Raw genomic sequence first — 25,478 nt, 5'->3', positions numbered from 1 at the left:
AAATCAGCGCTTACTGCTATCACAGAGAAAAAAAAATTGAATTATGGGGATTCACATGCTAAAACCATGATCTGATTATGAGACACGCCGTAGTGGGGGACTCCGTAAATTTGGACCATCTGGGGTTCTTTAATGTGCACCTAAATCTAAGTACACAGGTGTTATTGCAATTCACCCCCATTGAAATGCGGCCGCCGTGGCAGGGATGCTATCAGAGACAGGTATGTTGAATGTTCAAGGGCAAAGCTTCACAACTATTACTGAACAAAAACAATGAAGAAAGGTTGACAATACCTAAAAGAACCTACATAACACAATGCAACGTAGTGGTTACATGGCATGCCTTCAGTTTTCACAATTATCCATCCGAAATGGCACAACCAGGATTTTATTTCAGAAGGTGCTTTTCAGAACACCACCTATACCTGATGTATAGCAGTGCGAATCGCAACCATTGCACCACATATGCACAGCGAGGCAAATCGAGAACGGAAGATGCTGAGGACACTCTGTGCAGGTGGATATGGGCTTATAGATACAGATGGTAGGCAGCCATGCAGTCTCTGTGCATTCCCTTACTGGTGAAGTGTTAAGCAATCAAGTAACCACATAAGTTACTATCCCCCAAGAATACTAACTTTGTTAGTAATCTTGTATTTGTATTAGCATTTGTATTTACGAAAGGTGGTGTTCCCGAGTTAGTGCCTCCCTATGCACAGCACATGCTCTCCTGCCAGGTTTTGAATATGTAAGCTAGCAGAACTTCTTCTGCACATCTTGTACTGCACATGTGAGTAGTTGTAACAATGCTGCACTAAGGTTCATTCAGTTCATCCAACCTAACTGTTGACAAGGCTGATGGTACTTCACAGGCTTCTTGCAAAATTAGTTTGACAATCAATACCTGCTTGTACTAGGCGAGAGTTTGGTTTAAGTGGTGTTCATCATTTATTCATCATTTATTTTTCTTAAGGACCCCTGTCGGGGTATTACATAAGGGGGGGTCACAGAAGATAAGGATAGAAACAAAGATATGGTTACGATTTCTTACAAAACTTAGCCTGTGGATTCGTATTAAAAAAAAAGCCAAGAGGGATACTGAATAGAATGCCAAAGCAAATCAGCAGAACAGTCACAATGTGAGACAGCAATCGCAAAAGAATGAAGGCACAGTACGGTCATTATAAGGTTAGGGTTTAAGGTGATCAGTAAGCAGCTGCTTTAAGATAATGGGGCTGCGCTCACTGACAACTCTATCTGGTAAATTGTTCCACTCTATAATGGTGCTAGGCAAAAACGACTGATTAAAGGAAAATGTTGAACCATGCAAACACTGAATATGCTGCAAGAGTTCAAAAGGTGACGAGATGTACGGGTTGGTGGGATTAGAAGCCTTCCATGCAGTTCGGGGAAGTTATAATAAAGTCGCTGGAAAAGGCATAGTTTTGCAATTTTCCGACGCAACACCAATGGTTTGAGTCCTAGAGATGATTTAATCGCACTGACACTTTCTTCACGGCTGTACCTGGAAGTGATGAATCTAGCGGCCCGATTTTGTATTGATTCTAATATATTAATTAAGTAAGCTTGGTGTGGGCTCCAAATAGCTGAGGCGTATTCAAGTTTACTTCGAATAAAAGTTTCATAAGCTAGTTTTCTTGTGGATGAGGGGCACAGCGCATGGGTACGTCTGACGTAACCAAGTGATTTAGTGGTGTCGGTAGCCAATCTTGTTATATGGTCGGACCCGGTCGACTTGCTATTAATAGTGATACCGAGATAACGATACAATTCAACGGTGGATAGGGCTGTCGAGCTTAAAAAGTACGGGTGATCCTTGTTAGAGTGTTTACGGGATACCTGCATAACTTTACATTTGGAGATGTTAAGTTTCATTAAAGAGTTGGAACACCAGGTTTCTAATGAATGTAAGTCTTTTTAGAGCATTGCATGGTCGGTTGGGTCTGTAATGCGACGGTAGATTATGCAGTCATCTGCAAAAAGTCGGATATTGGATAATATGCCGTTGGGAAGGTCGTTTACGAAGATGAGAAAGAGAAGGGGACCGAGGACGGACCCCTGTGGTACTCCGGAGATGACGCTAGCAGTGGTTGAGCAATGATTTCCGATAGTAAGAAAGCAACGGATCCATTACAGTGCAAGAGGGTCGAGACCGAGGCATGAAAGTTTGGCCAAAAGCCGCTGATGGGGAACACAGTCAAATGCTTTGGCAAAGTCTATATGACGTCAGTTTGAAGTGATGAATCTAAGTTCAGGTGAAGTTCAGTAATAAATTCAAAAAGCTGTGTATCACATGACAAACCAGGCCGGAAACCGTGCTGATTGTGAAAAAAGAAAAAATTATCACCGAGATGACATGCTATTTGCGAATATATTATATGTTCTAGGAGTTTACAGGGAATACTCGTTAGGGAAATGGGGCGATAGTTGTAAGGATCAGAGTGGCTGCCTGACTTATATACCGGTACCACTTTACTAATCTTCCAGTCATTTGGAAGTGAACTATCAGCAATGGACTGGGTAAAAATTATTTGTAATATTAGACTATAAATAGGTGCAGCTGTATACTGACCCAGGACAAAATTACTGTCAGACTAATCACATAGCCATGAGCTTATTTTGAGAGGTGTTTCCTGGCATTCCACCTGCATCCATGCATACACTAAGCAGCCTCCAAATTTTTATAGTATAGACCCGGCAACCTCTTTCCCAACACCCCGCATTACTTTAGTGATCCAATTATGCTGAGGACAATCATAAAAATAGGACCACATTTTACTTGAAGGCATTCTGACTTCAAATTACAGAAGGGGTCAGGAGGGGTAACAAGCATATCCTTTACATGGTTGCACAGCAGCAGTGTTGTACTTGATTCTTGTTACCAAAGAATGATGTATATAAAAAGAGCATTTGCATGAAGGTAAAGCCCACCATAAATGCAAAATGCACTGCCTTCAAAAAACATGTGCTGATGCCATTATACTATAAGTTATAATATTGTAAATAAAATAACATTGGAATATTGCTGTGTAGGACAGTAATAGATAGATTGTTATCGCACTACACCAACATGTCACCTAATTGTAAAAGTAGGAGTGCGAGTAAGTTTTCAAACTGGATATATGAAAAAATAAAGATAAGCTTCAAGTATCAAGCTAAACATAAATAATTTTTTCAACAGAAGAAGAATGACACACGCACATGCACGCACACACACACACACACACACACACACACACACACACACGCACACACACACACAGACAAACAGGGCGCAATCAAAGCTGACTAATGTGTCTCAACACACCTGACGTTGTTTACAACAAAATGTGAATTATGCTTGACAGCTTACCAATGATAAACAAGTGGAATGTCACAAAATTTGCACGATGCCAATAACAATAACTAAAGTAAGGAATGCCATGCAATCAAATGACCATATGAAGCCCAATTGGTTTACACTAATGAACATTAGTTCTGTTTTTTGTAATGCATTTTTTCTTACTCCAGTATTTTTTTTTTCAAACCAGTATTTCAGTATTCCAGTACTCCAGTATATTTTTTCACATTTTTTCAAAGTGTTCACAAGTTGAGAAAAAGTAAGTGCAAAACAATATATATATATATAACTCAACTACATGACATCATATATGTGATTCAAACATGGCAGTGCAATACGACTATAGGTCAGAAAATCTCCTAAGACCGGAAACTAACTCTATTCACACATAAATGCTGCAATTTCAAGCCATTAGCAGTTAATGGTCACAATGTTATTTAAAACTTTAGATGTAAAATCACTTTGCAATGCATAAGATACATCTAATTTTTCTCAGAAATAGGCTCTATGTTTTAGTGCTTCTAAAAGTTGTCCCCAAGTATAGTGCAGTTATTGGGCAACTACAGTGAAATAAAAACATAGTGATCTTTTGGTGCAGGCTGAATTGAAAACTATTCAAGTACAGTGAATGTTTCAATCAGCTTCTTTTACAAAACCACACAAATACGTAATTCCAAATGTTTTCCATAACCCCACGAAGTCCAATGTATAATTATTGACACGCCGATTTTGATACCTCAAAATCCTGATTTAAGCATGGTAAACTAAAGACAAAGCCAATATTTATTTTTTGAAATGCTGGAGGGAACCTTCAGTTGTACATAGTTGAGAGAACTTGTTACTAATTAATTGCCACAGTAATTAGTAGTCAATTTTTCCTTTTCGTTTTCTGTAGAAACGTACTCTCCATGGCCAGAAGTATATATGAACAATTTGCTTTAAATTTCTTTTATGTGGAATGGTGTTTGGGCTTTGTGGGGTTAAATAAGCACACAAAATTATTAGTGGGAAAAAAGTCAGCTCAAAAGCAAACCAACATGCACTGAAAAACAAAAGCAAGCATCTAATTGCAACATCTGCCACTGGCTGTTTTTCAACCGTTACCAAGCGAGGATTTCATACATGGGTACAATAAAAGCAGCATTGAATACAGAAATGTTTCTTAAGATGCATGAGAAACTGCAAACCTTGCAATTTATTTCAGCCTTCATAGCTTGCCCACTTCACGGCGGTAATGAACATAATTTTTTGTTCAGGATTGAGTTTCACAGAGTAAAACCCAAAATTGGGGTGGCCTTTCCACAGTAATTAATGGCAACATTGAGCTCACCTATAACCTTCTCACCTGTTCATATTTTTCCTGCTTTTTAAATTATTTTTTTCACTCTCTTGCTTTTTTTTTAAACTAAAAGCTGAACTTTTCATGAAGACGTGATAGGACCATCATCATATTGCCTCCTGCACACCCAGCCTTGTCAACGGTGACATTAGAACTACAGCAAACAGCACATTCTATGTGAGGCAGATCTATTTAGCTGACAAGTTATTTCACAATGAAACCTGGGATGGTCTACATGTGTCATGGAGACACTGTATGAGGCCTGCCTGTGCAGACAGTTTGCTTTCCAACCAAGCAGACGGCACTTGTGACATGTGCCTTTCAGGCCAGTCTTGGAGCATGTGCAGTTGCATTTTGCAAGTGGTCAATTTTAACCTCACAATGCTGCATCTGCAGTCAGCCTTTCCCACAAATCTCCAAACTAATTGAGCAAAATATTCATGGCCTGAGTGGCAAACTTTAAAAGGCTTTCAAGCACATCATATTTTCCAATTGGCACTTGACAAAAAAGCAAGGATTTAATATAAAACCATGGCCAGTTCTTTTCAACTAGCACTTTCCTGGTGAATGCTGTCTGTGGTAGAAATGTGATATGTTAAAACAGTTTTCATGGCCCCATCCCACCCTACGAGACTTGAAGCGGACTGAAAATTTTGTCTCTGGTCATTTTCCTTGACATGGTTCCAGTTTGCCAGTTTTCATAACAATTCCACAGTTTTCCAGGTGTTTAAAATTTCAACAATTCCTTCTCCACCGCTTTGCAGTCCACAGTGCAAAAACTAAAGATGCTGGTCAAAGCAACATGAATTTCAATCTAGTTGCTAAAAGTAAATGCCTGTCAGTATGTTAAGTTAAACTGTTTCCAAACAATCACAATAAGTAATGCACAGAGTATAAGCTTAAATGACAGAGCACTGTATACTGTTTAGACAAGCAGGATTTCAAATGAGTGCTTAGAACATGAAACTTATGCACAGGACTTGAGCATCTCAAGCTAATCTCAACTGTTAAATTAATGACAAATGATGCTGCAATTTTATTCATATACTAGTACTGGAAACTGGCCAAATGTCATGGCACCATTTCAAGAATAAACATTTAAAAAAAAATGAAAGGAATTTGAAAGACACTACAATCACACAGTATTGGCAAGTGTTTCAGTTCACATTAAGCTAGAAACCAATTATAGAAAGAAAAGGGATGAACAAGCACACACACATCTAATGGCAAAATGTCCTGGCAATGCTCATTTATAATACAGGAAATGCAATAATAAAATGTGTGACAATAAAGGTTCAAAACAAATATGCTTATGGAGCTTGCATTAAGACAATGAAGAGAAACAGTAGCCATCTTTATAGCAGATCTGCCATTGCGTCAACACATACAAAATTACTACAAGCAAGGTGATAACCTACACTATGATTCTTGCTGTTACCGAGTTTAAACATGAATGCCAACTACAGAGAGCATACTTGATTTGAAAATTGTAACAGCACTAACACATACGTCCACAAAGTAACAAGGACGAGACAAGCGCTGTGTCTTATCCTTGTTACTTTGTGGATGCATGTGTTAGCGCTGTTACAATTTTCAAATCAAGTATGTACCAACTCGCCCAGAAAGAAGTTTTAACAGAGAGCATAACGTAGTGCGTTCAGTTTAGGAAAGGATAAAGGTTTAAAACAAATGTGCTTGTGGAGCCTGCATCAAGACAATGAAGAGAAACAGCAGCCATCTTTATAGTACATCTGCCATTGCATCAACACATACAAAATTATTACAGGCAAGGTCAGGACCTGAACTATGAGTCTTGCTGTTACCAAGTGTAAGCATGAATACAAACTACAGAGAACATAATGTGATGCGTTCAGTTTAGGAAAGGATAAACAAAGAACACATAGTCTGAAAGAGACACCCAACAGGCTATGTTTTTGGTTTTGGTGTATAAAGAGCAATATAATATCTTGACATTAGAATTTAATTGAATTCTGGGGTTTTACGTGCCAAAATCACAATTTGATTATGAGGCACGGTGTAGTGGGAGACTGTGGATTAATTTTGAACATCAGGGGATCTTTAACGTGCCCCCTATGCATGGAAATGGGAGGTGCAATGGTGAAACTTGAAAACTTAAGATTGGAATATTATTTGGCAGTTGGAACACTAAGAGATTGGCTGGTTGGAACACCAACACCATAGGCTGACCCATTCACTCAAGAGCGCACTGACTCGCACTCTCTCTACATTGATTTCACAGACATGGGATAGAGTGCGAGCCAGTGACAAAAGGCATGATTGAACCTGGATATGAACAGGAATGAGTGCCAGTGACTTTGAGAGGACAAGAGTATGGAGAGGAGCGAGTACAGGTTAAACTGAGTATCAACAAAAGTGAGTTTGAGTGGACATGAGCATGGACACAAGAGACTGTCAGAGAGTGTGAGCGGACATGAGTGCGAATGTATGTGCTCGTAAGTGTAAGTGAATGCAAGTATGAGCATTAGTGGGTGCCAGTAAGCGTGAACGAAAGCAAGTATGAATGCAAGTGACTCATGGAGAGTATGTGTAGGTGCGAGTAGGTGACGAGTAAGGCGCGAGTAGGAGTGCCTAGTGGGAGTAGGCAGGAGCGTGAGTGAGTACAAAGCCTGAAAAAATATTCCCTGACCTTTGAGGATTATCTTATCTGCAGGTATGCAGTAGTCTCAGCATAGAGTGCAGTAGGGCAAAGATGTTTGATTGTTACGGCAAAAGAATTGTTTGAAATTGAGAATTTTTGCCTAAAATGCAGGGAAAGTTCTATTGTAAAAAACTTCTGTCTAATAAGTCAGGCCCAAGTTGGTCTACAGCTTTCATTTCTGCTTTCTGGCATGCTCTGTAAATTTTCAGAGAATTCTGGTATACCTTTCTTTTTTCATATTTACAGTTCAGTAACTAAGTCGCATCCAAACTTATCAACATGAAATTCTTAATAGTACTTGTACTAATAATGCTAATAGTAATAGCAACACATATTGTACAAAAATAAGACAATGGATAGTAGAATTCAGCCCATCTAAATACATGTTTAGTGAAAGTGTCATCAATTTATATTAAAGAACAAAAAACTATGAGAGCAGGATGCCCCTTTAAAAAATTTAGTAGAAAAGAAAATAATAGGGAGGGCAAGAGGAGCCAATGGTTATAGCAATAGACATCTACTGTTATGACAAGGATCAAATATGCAGGAAAAAACAGCCCTGCGTCGAACTGATAGATATAGCCAAAGGGATGAGCTGCTGAGCAAGAATTTGACTGTGGTGAATGGCAGTGACCTGTTGCCTGTGATGAGGTATAAGCACAAGGAGTTACACTGCAAGAACATCAATTTTGAGGAAGCAAAACGATGTAGTCGAAACTTAAAAGGGACACTAGAGAGACACACTAAATCAGTTTATGCTAATAAAGTATTCTTTCAAAACTTTGTTAATTTAGCAATACGAGGTTGCCTATGAGAAGAGAAAATGCAGGCCCCACTTCCAATTTTTGAACTTTGCACCAAAACCACAGGGCCGATGCGTAAGTGATGTCACAAATTTCTATATATTTTCTCGTATTTGGGTCGTCGTGACACAGTAAATGTTCTAAAAATTTGCTAACTTGAGTTTTTGGCTCCTTTAAAATACAACCTGGCCCGCATTTACAAATAGAGAAAGGCCAACTGTTACATGCCCTTTGGCCACATAAACACCTAGTTTCATATAGCCCAGATATCGAACAACCTCCTTGCAAAATTTTCCATTCGAAATATCAATGGATGCATCACAAAAGGCTTGGCAAAGGTGGATGTAACTGATACCAAAAATGTGGAAAAGAAAGAAACAACCTGCCATTACTGCTTGTCAGAAGTGATGCATGACTCCCAATGTGTGACCCCTCAGCAAAAGTGCGTGGAATGAAGACCACAACGAAAAACGAAATCAATCAATATTTTTGTCCGTAACGAAAACATAAACGAAAAGATATTTTGTTTTGAAGTGAAAGGGAAATATTTTTATTGGTTTTCGGTTCAAGGGGAAAGTCGGAAATCCAAAACAACCGACTTAAGGCAACGTCAGAATTAGCGCGTATATCTCTGGCAGGGAAAGTGTGAGCAATAAGCCAGTCGAGCATTTCACTCATCTAAGCCTGTCGCTCGATGCACCAGCAGATTGGCATCGTAGCAAAACCCAGGGCTTGATCACTAAAGCACTTATCGTTTCATTTTCTACAGGTACAACCTGTTGTTACCAAAGTTTGATGGTTCCTTTAAGTTCGTTTTATCGGAACAGCAGTCTCGTATTTCGGCGAGCACTCTCGATGGCATGCTGCTTCTGAGGTCATGCTCAGTGCTTTCACTCAAGGCACTGGGCATGATGTCAGAATTCATAATGCACTTATTGAGAAAAATAAATGTTTTTTATTGTTACTTTGCTCTGGAAATTTTTGCATGCAAATCTAAATCATTATGGACCGTTACAGATTTTTTTTTTTTTTCTGGAGCAGAACCGGAATGGAGCGTTTTTCAGTGGAACAAAACTAAAATGAGAAGGAAAACATTTTGTTCTGATACCTTGCTCAGCACGACCTCCAAGATTAGGCACTGCCCCAAAGCTGCCCGACGCATGCTGAAAATAATGTTGGAGGAAACGTGCTGGGACTTGCGTCATATCTCTTAACCACCAGGTGCATGAGTTGCCTGCTTGGGTACTATATGCTGCTAATAACAAAATTAGAGAATTACCAGGCCTGCAGCTTTCCTAAGATTGCTTCAGTAGTATAAATGTAAAATTTCATGGTAGTTGGTCCTTAACGAGGCCAGGACAGACATTGTTAACATTGATGACATCACAACGAGTGAGCTGGAGCGGGAACTTCTGATGCTGCCACTAATCTTTGATTTTTGCACATTTTTATGGCTTACCAAGCCTTCTATCACAGTAAAAATGGCTTTTCTGGTATTGTAGAATGGTATTTTACTGATACAGATCTACTTATTTTTCTTTTTAGTGTCCCTTTAACTCTGTAAGTGCCACGGATGATACATACTCGGCACATATTTTTTTCTTCTCTCTGTCCTTTCTTTTCTTTTCTTCCCCCCCCCCCCTCTTATTTTTTCAAAAAGTGCTGTGGACGGGTCTGTCTCGTCCATTTGTTTGGGTGCTCTTTCTAAGTGCCAGTAATAGGCCAGGCTCATCCAATCCATTTTGACATTCTGAGCGTTTTCCAGATGCTAATGCATTTTGTGCTTTTTGCTTTCCTGAGTGGTCAAGAGACGCTTCGCCCCAGGCGGAGCGTCGAACGCAGCCACTCACAAACGCGAAAAACGCCGAAAGGCATTAGCATCAGGAAAAGGCATCACTACAAAATCATGGTCCTGGAGAGTTCCCTTTGTGGCCCCAGTGGGGGGCCTACAAACTCCATTGGTCCAGCAGAGATATTTAAAATGCGGCATGCAGTCGCATGTTGCCGTGCCCATCGCGAAAGCATAGCTTTTATTTGAGTTGCCAATCTCGGATGATTTCCTTCTGCATTAAAGCCTTGCCAGTGATGGCATTCTTTTCAGTGGTATATACACATCCAGTGACTGATATCGTTGACTACAACGAAAGTTTTGATAGAGCGCAGCAGTCGAAGTTGGATGGAACCTGGTTCTTTTTATTTCGTATTTTCTGACAAAAGTAGTGAAATCACTACCCCCCATGCTATATATATCTCAAATCTGCAAAAAAAATTTCCTATCCAGATGTGTAAAAAAAAAAAAAAGAAGAAGACCATTGTCTTAACTCTTTTTTTCGGCCATTTTTCCAGCCCTTAAAGGGTTAAGTGAAGCACCGGGCCCTCCATCACAACAGGTGCAGACACCTGTGATTTCGAGGGCAATATCTCCTGACTGGCCATGCAGCCAATTTTTTAAGCTGCACAAAGACTGATGAGAGGAATACAAACATGCCTTTATTCGCCTTTATTTGCATAGCTGAAAAAAATAAATACACACCCATTCACCCAGCTTTCCACTATACTGCGAATGCAGCAGATGCAGAGATACATGGCACCTTAAATACACGTGCCTGTGCCACATGGTGCCCACAGTGAAAGAATGGCCATGAAATGTGCTGATGCCACTGCCAAATATGTATGTTCTCGAGCAAGATAGCAAGGTGGGCGAGTTGGTTAGGATTCATCGTACATTTTGTAACAGCGCAAAAGCAACACGGACAAAAGGAAGAAAAACACATCATGGCGCTGACTCACAATTGATCTGGCCATCACAACTCACAAGTGACAACAGTTCTGAGTCAGCACCATGTTGTCATATTTTTCTTCTTTTTGTCCATGCTGCTTTTGTGCTGTTACAACACGTATGATGAATGTATGTTCTCTATAGAGGATTTCTCAAAATGCAAAAGTTGTGATACCACAACGATGAATGCTCAATCTAACCATGCAGCAGGTAGATCGAGGTGACCACATGCCTGTGCAAATAAGTTTCTCACTTCTTTTCTCAAGTCATCTTATTTCTGCATGGCTAATATTTTGAATTAAAAGATGTTTTGCTATCCAACAAAATGTGAATCAACGTGGAGCTATTGTGGATGGGACAAACAGGAAACATCGAATTCTATGTGCATTTGCAACAAAAATTTATGATAACATACAAAGAGAAAAAGTAGGAAAGGAACAGAGGTTAAGTCACATCCTATTGGCTGCTATGTACAGTTGGGTTCAATATCAGCTATAACACAGTGCCCATCTGCAGTCAAGGACCACATGGCGGCACAGACATGTGAAAAATTGATTTGTTAAGTACTAGTAATTGGAACAAAGTTTAGTTCTCCAATTTTTCGTATCTCGACACCACCATTTGAATGTGGCTGTACAAGCTCAAAACAATGGCCATTGCCACATTATGGTTAAACCAATTAGGTAGACACCTAAATAATTCAAGTTGTATGTAAAACAGAAACAAGAGAGAACTGGTTTTCTACAAGCTACAATATCCACATTTTGTGTTCTGCTAATAATAAAAGTTCGAGTATCAACAAAGCACTTTGTTCAGTTTTCACCAGCACTCAGACTACAACATACACACAACTTGCATGGCAGAACATTGCTTTAAAAGAAGATGAAGCCTGCAACATAAAGCGCACTTGCCAGCGACTACATAGCATGAGCTCAGCAAAGCATTATTGCTCAAAGAGTGAAGAGAAGCTTGCCATAAGCTTGCTTGCACCCAAAGCTCCCTCCCTGTCTTTAGTTGAATGGTCAGCTTTTGCTTGCAGCTTCAGGGTTTGCGCTCATTTTCTGCATCCTAGCATAGGCAGCACAAAGGCATTGTGAGCTGCGTGCCACAAGTAACATGCCCACCAATATTTTTTTTTTTTTTTTCACAGCAAACAGTAGATTGCCTGGCCTGAATGGCAGCACCACCTATAGCTTCCACCCATTTGCTACCACATATAGAACCGTCTTAAAGGACATCCACAACACTGCTTTTTCCTGCACAATTTCAGTCAATATTTTATATCCAACAGGTACAGTCAGGTAGTGAAATTGAGAGGTACTGGATTCTGATCAAGTGTTCTAATGCCTCGCTGCTGATTTCAATACCAAAGTGCCACAAATAGGAAATATGCTTACTTTTTCAATACTGTGAACGCCTTAGTACTTTTGCCCTTTAGAGAGCTTTAAAATGAAAAGACGAGTAGTTTCGCAGGGACTGCTGGCCTGCAGTGTTTTGTCACTGTAGCCTCACCATAGGTAGGCTTACTTGCTCCCAAGCAGACTGACTCACTCGCTCTGCACTCATTTCACAGGCATCAGGTAGAGCACGAGTGACAAAGGGTGCCAGTGAAACTTGGTACATAAACACGAGTGAGTGCCGATATAAGTATGGACAGGATGAATGCCGGTTAACGTATGAATGAAAGTCAGTGACTGTGATTTTGAACGGACGTGAGATGAATGTGAGTGAGTGAGTGAGTGAGTGAGTGAGTGAGTGAGTGAGTGAGTGAGTGAGTAAGTGAGTGAGTGAGTGAGTGAGTGAGTGAGTGAGTGAGTGAGTGAGTGAGTGAGTGAGTGAGTGAGTGAGTGAGTGAGTGAGTGCCAGTGAGTGGGAGATGAAGCGGGTATAAGCGTGAGTATATGCCAGTAAGTATGAGTAAAATGACTACGAACACAAGTGAGTGTTGGTTAGTATGAGCGGGCGCGAGTAGGAACGTGAATGAGCACCGATGGGGTGAGTGCAAATGAGTGGGAGTGAGTATATAGCCTACAAAAATATTGGTGAGTATGTGTCAGCGTTTTCCAATTAATTCAACCTATGAGCCTCATAAAAAGATGGTTGCTTAAGCTGTTAAAAAATGTTTGTTATTTGCTAATTGAAAAGGAAAATCAAATATACCACTTTTGCTAATACAGCAAAACCTCGTTAATTTGACCCTTGTTCGGAAAATCTGATCATTCAGATTCGTCCTTTAATATCGGCAGGCGTATGCATTATTCAATGGTCTCGAACTCTCATTAATCTAATGTATTTGACTGCACACCAGTTAATTTGGAAAACCTCCAGAACACATGGTGAGCGCCGCAACAAAGAAAAGCTTCACTAGCGTCCAGCCGAAATCAAGCAGTGGAGTCTGCATCGCCATAGTCATCAGCAGGAACTGTAGCAGAATAGTAGGAACGCCGGAGTGCTTTGTGCCTATTTGTGACTTTACAGCCTTTATTCTGCATTTACCGCCGCACATGACTATGCATTATCAGCGTGTCTTCGGAACTGCATGGTCACCATCTATGATCGCATCAATAATAACCGTGTTTTCGTCTGCAATGGTTACGACAAGCAGTTATTTCGTTTTGACTCAGTGCAATGTGCATGCAGTGCCAAACACAGCAGAAGCTGTCGAGGATTAAAATAGATTCTACTGTGGCCTGTGCGAAATATGATCAAGGGTTGCACATTTATTCAGTAAATTAAGGTAAATTGGTGTAGTAAGGATTTATTCATTTTTTTTATACCCTTGACAATTCAACATTTGGATAATTTGGACATTCTCTTTTTATTTGGTCTCGTGAAATCTGAATTAAAGAGGTTTTACTGTAGTGAAAAGTCGTAGTACAGGGAGAAATTGACACAAAAAGCCTTGAACCAAGCTGAATGTTGTAGTATATATGAATATGACTAAATATATACTTTTGAACCCAGATATATCAAACTCACATATAATGAATTATTGTGTACATCGAACAGCTGTAAAATCCTGGGAAATTTTTAAATAATATTGTTATTTTACATATTGAATTACCTATATATATATATATATATATATATATATATATATATATATATATATATATATATATATATATATATATATATATAGAGAGAGAGAGAGAGAGAGAGAGAGAGAGATTTTTTTTTATGAGCCCCTTCAGATTTGATGTATCCAGGTTCGACTGTAGTGTCGAAGAATACAGATATGCTGCCACTCGCGACAAATCAAGTGAAAAAAAAAAAAACTATTAACGAACTGAGGAATCAAATTCCTGGCTGCCAGCAGTGCAATTCTGGATGGCGGCTCTCGTAGAAAATGGGTTTTAAGCAAGAATGTTGCCATTCAGGCCAAGTCCTGCAGTGTCCCCGACACCCAAGTGCTGCAAGCTAGCAATGATACCTGGCCACACAGTGCCACATGCGCATTGACTACAGGCTGCATGTGGGGTTTAAGGGGACAGGGGCTTAAGAAAAATACGAGGCACTCACGCTGCACCGTGATGGACACGGTGCGCGTCTGGCCCATGGCGCCCGACTCCACCCGGGGGCTCTGCTGTAAGGGGGCGCTAGCACCACCTCCTGTGCTGTTGGGCGCAAATAGCCTGCGACGCACTGCACTGCCTGGAGACTGGAACCGCTCCGCCACCGACACAGGTGAAAGTGGCACGTCTGCATCAAAGGCCGCCATGTCAAAGACACAGAGACCAAGCAAGGCCACAAACTGCCTGTCCAGCGCTGATGCAGTCCCATCCACAATGGTCTGAAGGCTGGCAGAGGGAGTTCCTCACAAGATGGGTAATGTCACATCAGCCATGCATGCCTCACATAAAAATGTACACAGAAACTTCCTGGTGAGGTCCCCACTGAAAGATCCCCTTTTTTCCTTCCCTACGCTAAACACATGTATGCAATCAACACAGCATACTAAAAGAACGCATGCTGTACAACATTCACACAGTACCACAGGGAGTAAGAACAATATCCTGACAGCCAGTGCATAACATCAGTGTTCCTCTTTAATCCCCTCTCATGTTTTTTTTTTTGACGAATTCAGCTTGCCAGTACGATCCTACAAGAAATTGTTTTGTACAGGCACACCTTGTCCAACAGAACAGTAGTAATGCACCATACCTCTGACAAACAGGGTTCATCCTAACAGTTTCACACAATGTCATAGATGGGAACAATACTTAATCATTAAAGAAATTTGGAAGAAAGTGCAGCATGGACACCACTGCTCCTTTTCACAGAGCGGCAAAATGATTTTATGCTTAGGTGCGACTGCAATGGCAAGCCTAAAAAAGGAAAGCTGATGCTGCTGACAGATGCAGCTCGAGCAATAACCATGTGTAGTACTGGTTTCAGTGAAGTAAAAGACAGTTTGCTGTACAGTGAAACCTCGTTATAATGAACTCGACGGGAGAGCCAGAATTACTTTGTTATACTATAAATGACTTCGTTAAATCCACTATATCATGTATTGCACATTGAATCTGTATGGGGATTTCAAGGGAAATTTCATCTACTTAAGTTTTATCTGTTATTCCTTTACATCCTGCTTCATTATAACGAGGTTTGACTGTACTAGCAAAGCATATCCACAATATATATGGATTACGTATATTCATTGCCTGCTTCATTATAACCAGGTTTGACTGTACTAGCAAAGCATATTCACAATATATATGGATTACGTATATATGCATTATGCTGTGCCGACAAAATTTTTGGCAACATGCATTTAAGTGTTTTTAATGTGTTCTGTATTATTATTTACTGTAACACGACACAAAAACTTAAACACGCAGAAGAATGTAGAGACTAGAACTCCAAAATAGCTGGCAGGATAAATGCTAGCAGGCTCAAAAGAAAAATACATCCTCAGTTGAAACCATCTAGGGGGAAAAAACATGAAAGGGGGTTAAAAAGAATGGGAGCAAACCAAGCAGTAAAGTAACAAGTGACACATCACAATACCATATTCATGTCATAAGCAACTACACATTATCAAGGCAGATTATCATATCTATCTGGCAGGCAACAGATAGCATGCAGAATCACAAGACCACTCCAAGGGCAATCTTGAAAACATGCCCAATGATACTTACCCTTCCTGTTTGATAAGGAACCATCCTGGTCACCTCTTGGACCCTTTAACGGCGAATGGGCAACAGGAGTATGTGGTTCACCGATATCATTTCCATCAGTTTCCTGGAACGTCTCAATCTGCCGCTGAAGCAATACCTGAGTGACCAACACAGTACCATTACAATATGTGATGCATATTCTGCATTTTAAAGCTATGGCCAGGCTTCTAGAAAGCAAGAGCAAAATTTAACGTCAAACCCATTTACATTCCTTCAAAACAGAAAAATATTTTGCTATAAGAAAAATTCGCTATAATTGGACTTGCCCTTAGAACACAGAAATTGACAAGGTGCAGGATAAGTACTTAGTCCTCGAAAATATCATCCGTGGTATTAATGCCCAAATTCAGTATTTCAAGTTTGTCCAGTATGCACATCTAACCACCCACCATGACCAACTTCCAGGTGCACATGTTTACACAGCCTATCAAGTACATTTCACTCTATGCATTGGGTAGCACAGCATCTTTTGTTCCTAATCAGAACAGCACAAAAACATGAACATTCTAAATGGACCCTGCATAAGCCTCTTGCAAGTGAAATTCAAGTGGCCCAGTTCAGTTACAAATGGGCTATATTAGCTGGCAATACATCACAACAGACCTCTTTGCACATAGGTACGGGCTGTTCAGAATGCTCTATAGCATCCCACAAAGGTGAGTCATCCTTCCAAGAGAGACACTCCAGGATTTGCTCCTCAATCTGCACAACAAAGCAACTGTGAGCACCCAGTAGAAAGGCCTCCTTAAAGCATGGTGCGAAACAATCTTACATGGTTAAGGTGCTTCACCACTTCTCGCCACAAGCCCTCCTCAGCACGGATTAAAGGCTCAATGATCTTGTAGAAGTTGTAAGGCATCAAATTGAAGACTTCCAAGATCCAAGGAAAATCTCTGCACAGCAGGATACATCAACATCGTAATGGCATTATATGACAAGAATTTTACTATGTCACAGTCTCTGTGCTGCGAGAAAATGCTGTGGCAGATGAAAGCAGCCTTCATTTCTAGCATTGCTGCACATCAAGCTTTCCTAGCAGTGGCACTACCTCTTGGTACATCCACATTAATGAGTAAAGAATTCCGTGAAGAGATAAATGTATTCAACAAGTACAGGCACAGGGGCCTCTTGGCACACCTGTATCAACACAATTCCTTTCCACTAAACTACAGCTTCACATGACCTCGCATACACTCACTAACCACAGCCTTCAACCTCTTTCCATTCATAAAATTTGTCAGGCAATGAGGGTCTTTAGTTCTTTGAAATCACATTTGTGACTGCTGGTGTTTCAGCACACCGGCACATAATCACGCAGTACTTTTCTCATTTCACAAGCAATGGGTAAAGAAAGAAAAAAAATAATTATGCAAGACATAGCATGCTTAAAACTTAATGTTTTACGATACAATGACAACTTTACTATAGAATGGAATGCCTTTAACTTAATAGTTAAGTAGTTGCTTAATTATTTTACTTTAAAAGCAAACACACAAATACAGAAAAATACTTATTGCAGCAAAAGACGACTGATGACTGAACAGTATACTCGTATACAGTAGACTTCTGGGAATGGAACCAGATAATTTAATTTTTCGGTTGATTCTATCAAGACTGTCATGTCTATTCTGGATCACGTACATTTCTATAAGCCAAAATTTCCATTATTTAGTTCCTGAAATTATCTCTAGTTTGATCATTTGAACTTGGCTGGGCAGCATGCCTGACCGAAACGGAGGCCCCAATCATTACCACAATGGCAGCAGCATCTGTCTTTGCAGTGCTAAGGGTCAGTGAATGTTTTGTAGACACTTATCTCCAGCCTAAAGAGCCGATTTTGGCCTGCATTTGGAAAGTTTCTCAATGAAAACAATAGATCACAATTAATGATTAGTATTTATTCGATTCTACACTCAGATGCAAACCTGCAACTGCATTCAGTGGTAGCAACGATCTATCGTCAGAGCCTATCTATACAACTGTCATCACATGACAGTGGCAGAACAATTTTTCGTGTAGGATGACAACAATGCGCTGCTTTCAGGTACCAATACAGAAGCTCATTCAAAAGATGTTTTAAGAGCAAAGCTAGCAGTAACACAGTCACGTCACGCCTTGAGTGCATCCCAAGACAAACTGGGGAAGTGACAAGCCTAGGTGCTAGGCACCACTCTGGTTACAATTGTAGCTTAGTCGTTCAAGCAATGCAGAATACAAAAAAAAAAAAAAGGACCACAATGAAGGCAACATCCTGTGGTCCACAGACAGCAATAAAAAAGCTCTCTAAATTGATAATGATGGACATCACATGTTAATAAATTTGTGTTGCAAAAGTAACCCCAGGCATCATCTTATTTACGATTACCAAAATCAGAGGCATGCTAGATGCTTTCCTTTTTTCAATTGGGTGCATGCTAGATTTAGGCGCACATTTCTTTCTACAATGAACCCATAAAAAGTGGGTGCACATTATATTCTGGGCGCACTAGAAATGGATAGATACTTTCAAATGAGGCAGCGATGCATTTAAAAAAATTTTCTGCCTCTTTTTTTTTTTTTTACCTGCCAGATTATTGAATTCTACCAGTTCCGTCAAGGTCAAATTAACGGATATATATCTGTCTGCCTGTCCTGTCTGTGTGTTATTTTTTCCCCCCCTCAAAACGTTGGCTCAAGTTAGCTGGGACACCACCACCCCTTTCCTAGTATCAAATTAGCAAATGAATGAAGAAAACAATTACCGTTGCGAGTTGTAGCAGAACATCACAATTTCCAAGCAGCATGCAAAAAGTGACTGCTGGAAGACACTGTGACTTAGATGTGCCTTTAAAGTAGAAAAAATGACAAGTAAAAGGCATTAGTGTTGTGACAAATGAGAAAGTAAAATTAATACAAACTCGTTCACTCTGATGACAAATTTTGAGGCACACAGGGTACACAAATTAAACTTGGCGCGACAATCATGAGAAACCCCATAAAGCACACCTGTAAGATTTTGAATTTTTTGACGATGAACAGAAGTGTTTGGTTTGTGCTACGATGTTGGCTAACAGTGGTGCTGAAGCATTTGCATTACCTTGGTTCCTACAATATCTGCAAGTTTAAAGAAATCATTTTGTATTTGGGCTTTTCTAGTTGACACCTGTACTCCCTGCTTTGTATAAGATCCGACTACCTCTGTTTAGTGTATGCTGTGTGATCACATACTCAGTTGCCAGCAATTATTTCAGCTTCACTGCTGCTTTGTGCTTCAAGAACAACACACGGCAAATGCACTTAATGAATGATGTGGTTCCCGCAGAATATCAGCACAACACTTTAGCGACACCTTGTTGTGACGCATTCAATGTTCCGAAATCTTTGTCAAACCACGAAACACTATCAGGTGGCGTGAAAATCACTCATCAGCAAGAAAAAAAAAAAACACTTAAGTTTTGCTCGATACGCTTGATCTTATGCTTACAGTTCAATGATTGACGTTTACAGGTTATAAAACAAGCTTACAAGGTTACAAAGTGTGGTTCCAATGTCATTACGAAGGATTGTGTTACATAAATTATGTTAAAAATGGCAGCTGAAATAAACTAGTATCACATTAACCCTTTCAAAGTAATTTTTTTTTTTTTCAAGAAATGCGTGCCCCCAGGATCAGTCTTTAAAGCGAAGCTTTCTTTGCCTCTTTCTTTGACTTTTCCACTGCTGCTGTTGCTGTCTCGCACACCACATGGGGTGAGGGGTGGGTGTTCAGAGCATGTATATACATTGCAGGAGCACTGCAGAAAGGAAAGGCGACACGAGACACTCATTTGAACCTTTCCATTGCGTCACCACAATGCCCTCTGGTGCTCCCTGGGCGTCGCCACAATATCATCTAGACTGCTGCAAGTGTGCGCGGGGCCCCCGCAAAAAGCATTGCAGAAGCTGCAGCGCTTACCTTTGTACTAACGCGCAGCAGTCCAGAGGGGAGGTAGAGAGATGGGTAGAGGAGGTAGAGAGAGAAGACAGAGAATGGGTAGAACCGACGCAGTTATGACCCGAGTGAATAACAACCTTGCCACTCTTCGCTCATGGCAGCTCGCATACATGGTGGGAGCGCGGAACAGGGAGAGGAGACGTAAGAAAGCAAGGAAATGCTATTACTAGACACCGGCAGCAGTTGTGGACAAACTGAATAAATTTAAATTCTAGGTGCGGTATGCTACTATTTCTGAAACATAAACACTGTGCGAATTTGTCAAGCGGACAATTGACGCAGTACGTGCAGACGTAAAGCCACATTAAAGCCCTGCAGCATCTAGATGACAACTACGGCAACAGCCACCCATCAAATCGATACTTCTGTACCTGCCGCAGTAGCTTTGTGGCCACGGCATGGCTAGAGGCCGTGGGTTTGATCCTGACCCTGGCAGCCGCATTTCAATGGGTGCAAAATACAAAAATGCTAGTGTAATATGATTTAGGTGCATGTTAAAGAATCCCAGGTGGTCAAAATTAATACAGAGTCCCCACTACCGTGTACCTCATAGCCAGATTAGGAGTTTGGAACATAAAGCCACTTTATTTAATTGAAGTTTAACACTTCTGCTGCAATGCAATGTGCTGTGTGAGGCAATGAAAGTGGTAATCTTCTCACAGACAATGAAAAATGGCGCAGAACGGCTCAAGCAAACACGTCTCACTGTGTGTTGTGTACCATGTAGACAACCATAAGTTGTGCCCGTTTAATGTAAACTCACCTCTCTCATATTGCACTATACGCTGAAGAGCCTAAACATTCGCCGTAAACATCACCGCAAATTATCGTCAATCAACACAAAAGGCACAGAAAGCTTTGCTTACACTGATTCCCACAGTGCATGGGACACACATAATTTTTTTTTATTGCCGATTTAAATTCTTCAGAGTGACCTAAGGTATTTCAAGAAATAAAAGGCAAATAATTTTTATATGGCAATGAAGCAACAAACTTTGTTTTAATTATTGTGAGTACTTTTGTACTATTTTTATTGTTGAATACATGGATAAACTAGCATAATTTTTAACAAATGAAATAAAATTCACACAAATTATTTTTGCTTTAAATATGTTTAGCCCAACTAGAGCCCATATTTTTAAACATTCCATTCCATTTTCCATTTTTATCCTGTGTTGCACCGAGGGTGTGATACCAGGAAAGATGGCAGTGTGCGGACTCCGGGCCACATCCAAAGAGGTCACGAAACACCAGGAAAATGGAAAAAGTAGTGGGCCATTAGAGAATCTGACCCCAGGACTCGAGGACACATTTCCACAGCGAAAGCGAGGCATGTCATGCGAGTGCTCATAAGCAATCTCAGTGGCATGTCAGGACAGCAAAGCGTGGGAGCAACTTGCAGTAATAAATTGTTTGATCACTAGACGAGATTCTATCACTACTCATGTGTCTCGTAAAAAGAAACGCACACACAGCAGTACTGCCATTTTTCAAGGGCCTGCCTGTAAATAAAGTAATCGCACACCAGTAATGTGGGCAAGCATCATGCAGTACCATACTGAGTGATAAGAAACAAGATACAAATATCTTTTCCCAGCGCTCGTACTCAATATGAAGTGCACGAGATTGCCAATTATAAAGATTGCAAGCGGGGGCGTGAGCACATGGCAATCAACTAGGCAAATTGGGAATGCAGCCATACTACCGCAGTTGCAGCCACCATAGGGCAAAGATAAAAATATGTTTTGGCGGAAGTCAAGGGACGGCAGGCAGCACAATGAGAATTTTTTCTAGAAGTCACGCAAGGTTAAGGCACCTCCAGAGTGATACTAAGCAGTACTTTATTCCAAAAAAGTGAGTTTTCACATGAAACATCTTTAAAATCGGTCAGAGGGTGACGCTTGCTAAAAGCGCAAGCAAAGTAAACATGTTACATTATTATCGCTGATACTTTTACAACCGTACTACCCAAGTGCCTTTTAATTTTGTATCATTGCGTAGAGAAGAGAAGCCATTATTCGATCATGCATGTGTCGCACTCACAGGCGGCACAATTTTGCACCAGACTTGACCCAATCGGAGTTGAATTTTGCCTCTCGCTCACCGTTCAGATAGCCATAGCTCGGCAGTACTTTGTCATTCCAAGCGAAGTAGTCCCGTTTGAACTCAAACTGTTGCTCATCAGAAGTTTGTGCACTGGAACCTCATTATAATGAAGTTAAAGGGGGAGCCAAAATTACTTCGTTGTATCTGTTTCTTCATTATATCCACCATTGCCATTTACTGGAATGCATGCCCAATAGGGTGCACAATTGCAAACATGGAAATGTGATCGAGGAGGCAAGCGGACTTCGCCACGCCGGTGTGGTTCAGTCGGGTCATGGCCTCTGAGATTGCGCCGGTGCCAATACGATCTGGGATGTCATGCACAGCTGGCAGTCCACGCAGCGCGGCACGGCGCAGGGAGAGGGAAATCTGCGTGCACGGCTGGGCGTGGCGCCCGAGATTGCGCTGGGTAGACCTCGGAGGCCAGGCCCAGCTGTGGCTGCATGCACAGCGCACCGTAGAGAGAGAAGTGAACTCACAAATTTTTCACACTACCGCACAGCATGGCGCGACTCGTGCAGGCTTGCTGACAGTCAGCTATGTATGCCTGCACGGCGCGTTGCGCAATAAAAGTTAACGCACTAATCTTTTGCACCGGTGCAGCTCACACAGCCAAGCACGTGCAAAAATGAGAGGTCAGTGGAGAAGTGCGATAGTGAGCTGCTGCTTGTGCACGGCTACTCACGGCAGAGGTGAGAAATGCCAGTGTTGCTCGACGGCGTATTCAACACAGGGATACGGGAGCTTTAACTGCCACGATGAACGAGCGAACCCTGCAGAAAGCACTGTACTCGGCGCACAACCACCGAGTATTTTTTGGTTTCGCATAGTTTAGTTTGTTATATCCACTGGCAGGACTATTTCACTTCATTAAAACGAGCTTTTATATACATGGATCTCTATGGAGATTTTATTTATTTCATTACATCCATTATTTCGTTATATCCAATTTCATTATAACGAGGTTCAAGTGTATGAGGCACACAAGTGTGCAATTTTTTGAAGAAATTTCATGCTCGCTTGATTATGGCACCCCCGCATAGCATACATAAAGTCCAGAAATGACGTTAAGAAACTGGCAGCAATACAGAGGGATGCCAATTCGTGCCCACCATCTCTGACCCCGGCAAGCCTGCTACATTAGGACACGAGCACTATTGCAAGAGCACTACTGCAAGAGCACCCCCGCTAGCTGTGTCATAAGTTAAGCATGTGAGCTTTTCAATATGTGAATAGATATCATGTGGTTTACTATGGTATCGTTGAGTAGGGGAAAGAAGCCATTACTCGGATCCCGCATGTGTCACATGCGTAGATGGAGCTGTTGTCGCTCCATGCATGATGCAATTGGAACAAATTTAGGCTCGCGCATAGTGTTCGGAGAGGCATAGCTAGGCAGTATGTCTGTCCATCCAGGCAGGAATGATCGTGCTAGAGAGAGCTCATTATGCCACAACAGGTATAATTTTTCAAACTCAAAAGGGTACTCAGCAGGTGTTACACAGCCTACAAGTGTGCAATTTACTGCAGATATTTCCCACTTGCTCGTCTAAAGCCTACCTGTGTTCGACATGTATAGTCCAGAAATGGCGTGAAGAGACTTGGGCAGCAAGACAGATATACAACCCCTCTGACCATGGTGCAACTTGTCTCTCCATAGGCAATGCAAGTGCAGGAGATTGAGGCAAGCACAGGAGCCCCAGGAATCTATGAGTGCACATGCTCGAGCTGCACAGGGCAGTCTTGGGTGTCACCAGTAGGAGTGTCGTTTCTTTACCCTAGTACCCAAACATCTTTTGCAAAACAATGGGCCCACTACGAATAGGGAGTAAGCACAATTGCAAAATTAGACCGTAAGAACCCCGGATGCTGCTTACTGCGGAAGTATGATGCCCGAACACAAACTGAAATTCCGGACGAACACTATGGTGAATGCATTCGCGTTTTCTTTTTCTGTCTCTCTCTCTCTCTGACGGTGTAGCTCTGACATATGCTAGAGAAATTTCTGTGTACCGCGTGTCAGGAAGGACGATGTGATGCCCGCCACGCCAGTATACGACAGCGTACACCTACAGCTCCATTGAGGCTTAACCAGTACTACTTTACGTTCTGCAAGCACTCATCACAAAATGCTTAGCAAACCAGAGTGTTTCCGGCCATTAGTAATGATTTTGTGAATTTACTGCTGTTCCCAACAGAATGTGGCTGATGTGGAGAGCTTTCACATTTGCGCTGTGAATGACTAGGCACGTTTGCTGCTGTACTGAATTCGCATATTGGCCTCACCGATGCATGCCCGTTACTAACCACAGCCAACATTCGCAGTACGTAATCAAACCAGTCAGGTTTCCAGTGCCAATTCTTATGCTCATTAATAGTCCCAATCAGCATACACATGTTCATGCACTTCGTTCCTTTTCGTTTGCATTTCCACGTTACGCATCTTATTTTTGTGGCTTAATGATGCAGGTGTCACACCACCCACATGACAAAAAAATAACTGCTGCGAGGCCCCTACCAACTTGCTTTAACCATGTCTAATGCAGTTGCAATGCAGTAACTCACAGACAGCAGTTTGTATCAAAGGGACTCTCATTATATGAACCCCTTTATTGTCTTCACGTTGCTACTACCCAAAGGACCAGGCGATAAAATATTAGTACAGTGCAGTCCACTTATAACAATATCAAGAACAAAAAATCCGATCGTTATAACCGATCATCGCTATATCTGGACTGCCGTAAAATTTTTCAAAAAGCTGCCAAACATACTTTCGTAGCTCCGAAACCAAATTTGCCACTTACAATAAAAAATTGACGTTGTAGAAAGTAGGCCGTGAAAAATGAAACTTTTATTTATACCTCTAAACAGCGTATCAAGTGTTAGGTGCGCTGAATTAGTCGCAAATCTGCACTTGCTTTCACGGAAGTTTCAGGTTCACAACCGTGGTGTTCATCACGTCCGCTGCTACGCGAACACTGGCAGCAATAGTTTAGCGTGCATAAAATCAATGAGCGACTCGATTGATGACAGTGCACTTTACGCGAACAATGGAGTCAGTGTCAAAGATGCCCCACTGTCAATCTCGTCGTCACTGCCACTGCTGTCGTCGCCTCCATCGCATAACGCCGCTGTCTGTCGCGACAATGATTGCCCCGTAGGAGATTCTTCGCAGAACGAGGCAGCGCTATCTACATGCAGAAGCTCCTTTATCGAAGCACCACGATTTTATCGCCAGTAGACCCGTGCTCCCAGAG

The 25,478-nt window shown here is 41.2% G+C and overlaps 1 protein-coding gene across 2 annotated transcripts in view; it reads right to left on the bottom strand.

The window, feature by feature from the left end:
- The window catches only part of LOC142560132 (retinoblastoma-like protein 1), a 119,007-nt gene that overhangs the window by 60,028 nt on the left and 33,501 nt on the right, over positions 1–25,478 (bottom strand). The window contains exons 12-16 of one of the 2 annotated variants that reach the window (XM_075671976.1): positions 18,884–18,966; positions 16,915–17,035; positions 16,746–16,844; positions 16,104–16,239; positions 14,485–14,664 (exon numbers count right to left, since the gene is read on the bottom strand). In XM_075671976.1, the coding sequence (XP_075528091.1) occupies positions 14,485–14,664; positions 16,104–16,239; positions 16,746–16,844; positions 16,915–17,035; positions 18,884–18,966 (619 nt within the window). The remainder of the gene's footprint in view (positions 1–14,484; positions 14,665–16,103; positions 16,240–16,745; positions 16,845–16,914; positions 17,036–18,883; positions 18,967–25,478) is intronic. The other variant, XM_075671986.1, reaches the window with a different exon arrangement.

Source organism: Dermacentor variabilis, chromosome 1 (genome assembly GCF_050947875.1).
Source record: "Dermacentor variabilis isolate Ectoservices chromosome 1, ASM5094787v1, whole genome shotgun sequence".
NCBI classification, from domain to species: Eukaryota; Metazoa; Arthropoda; class Arachnida; order Ixodida; family Ixodidae; genus Dermacentor; species Dermacentor variabilis.
The sequence above is the reverse complement of the archived record's forward strand: the minus strand, read 5'-3'. Positions and strand labels throughout refer to the sequence as shown.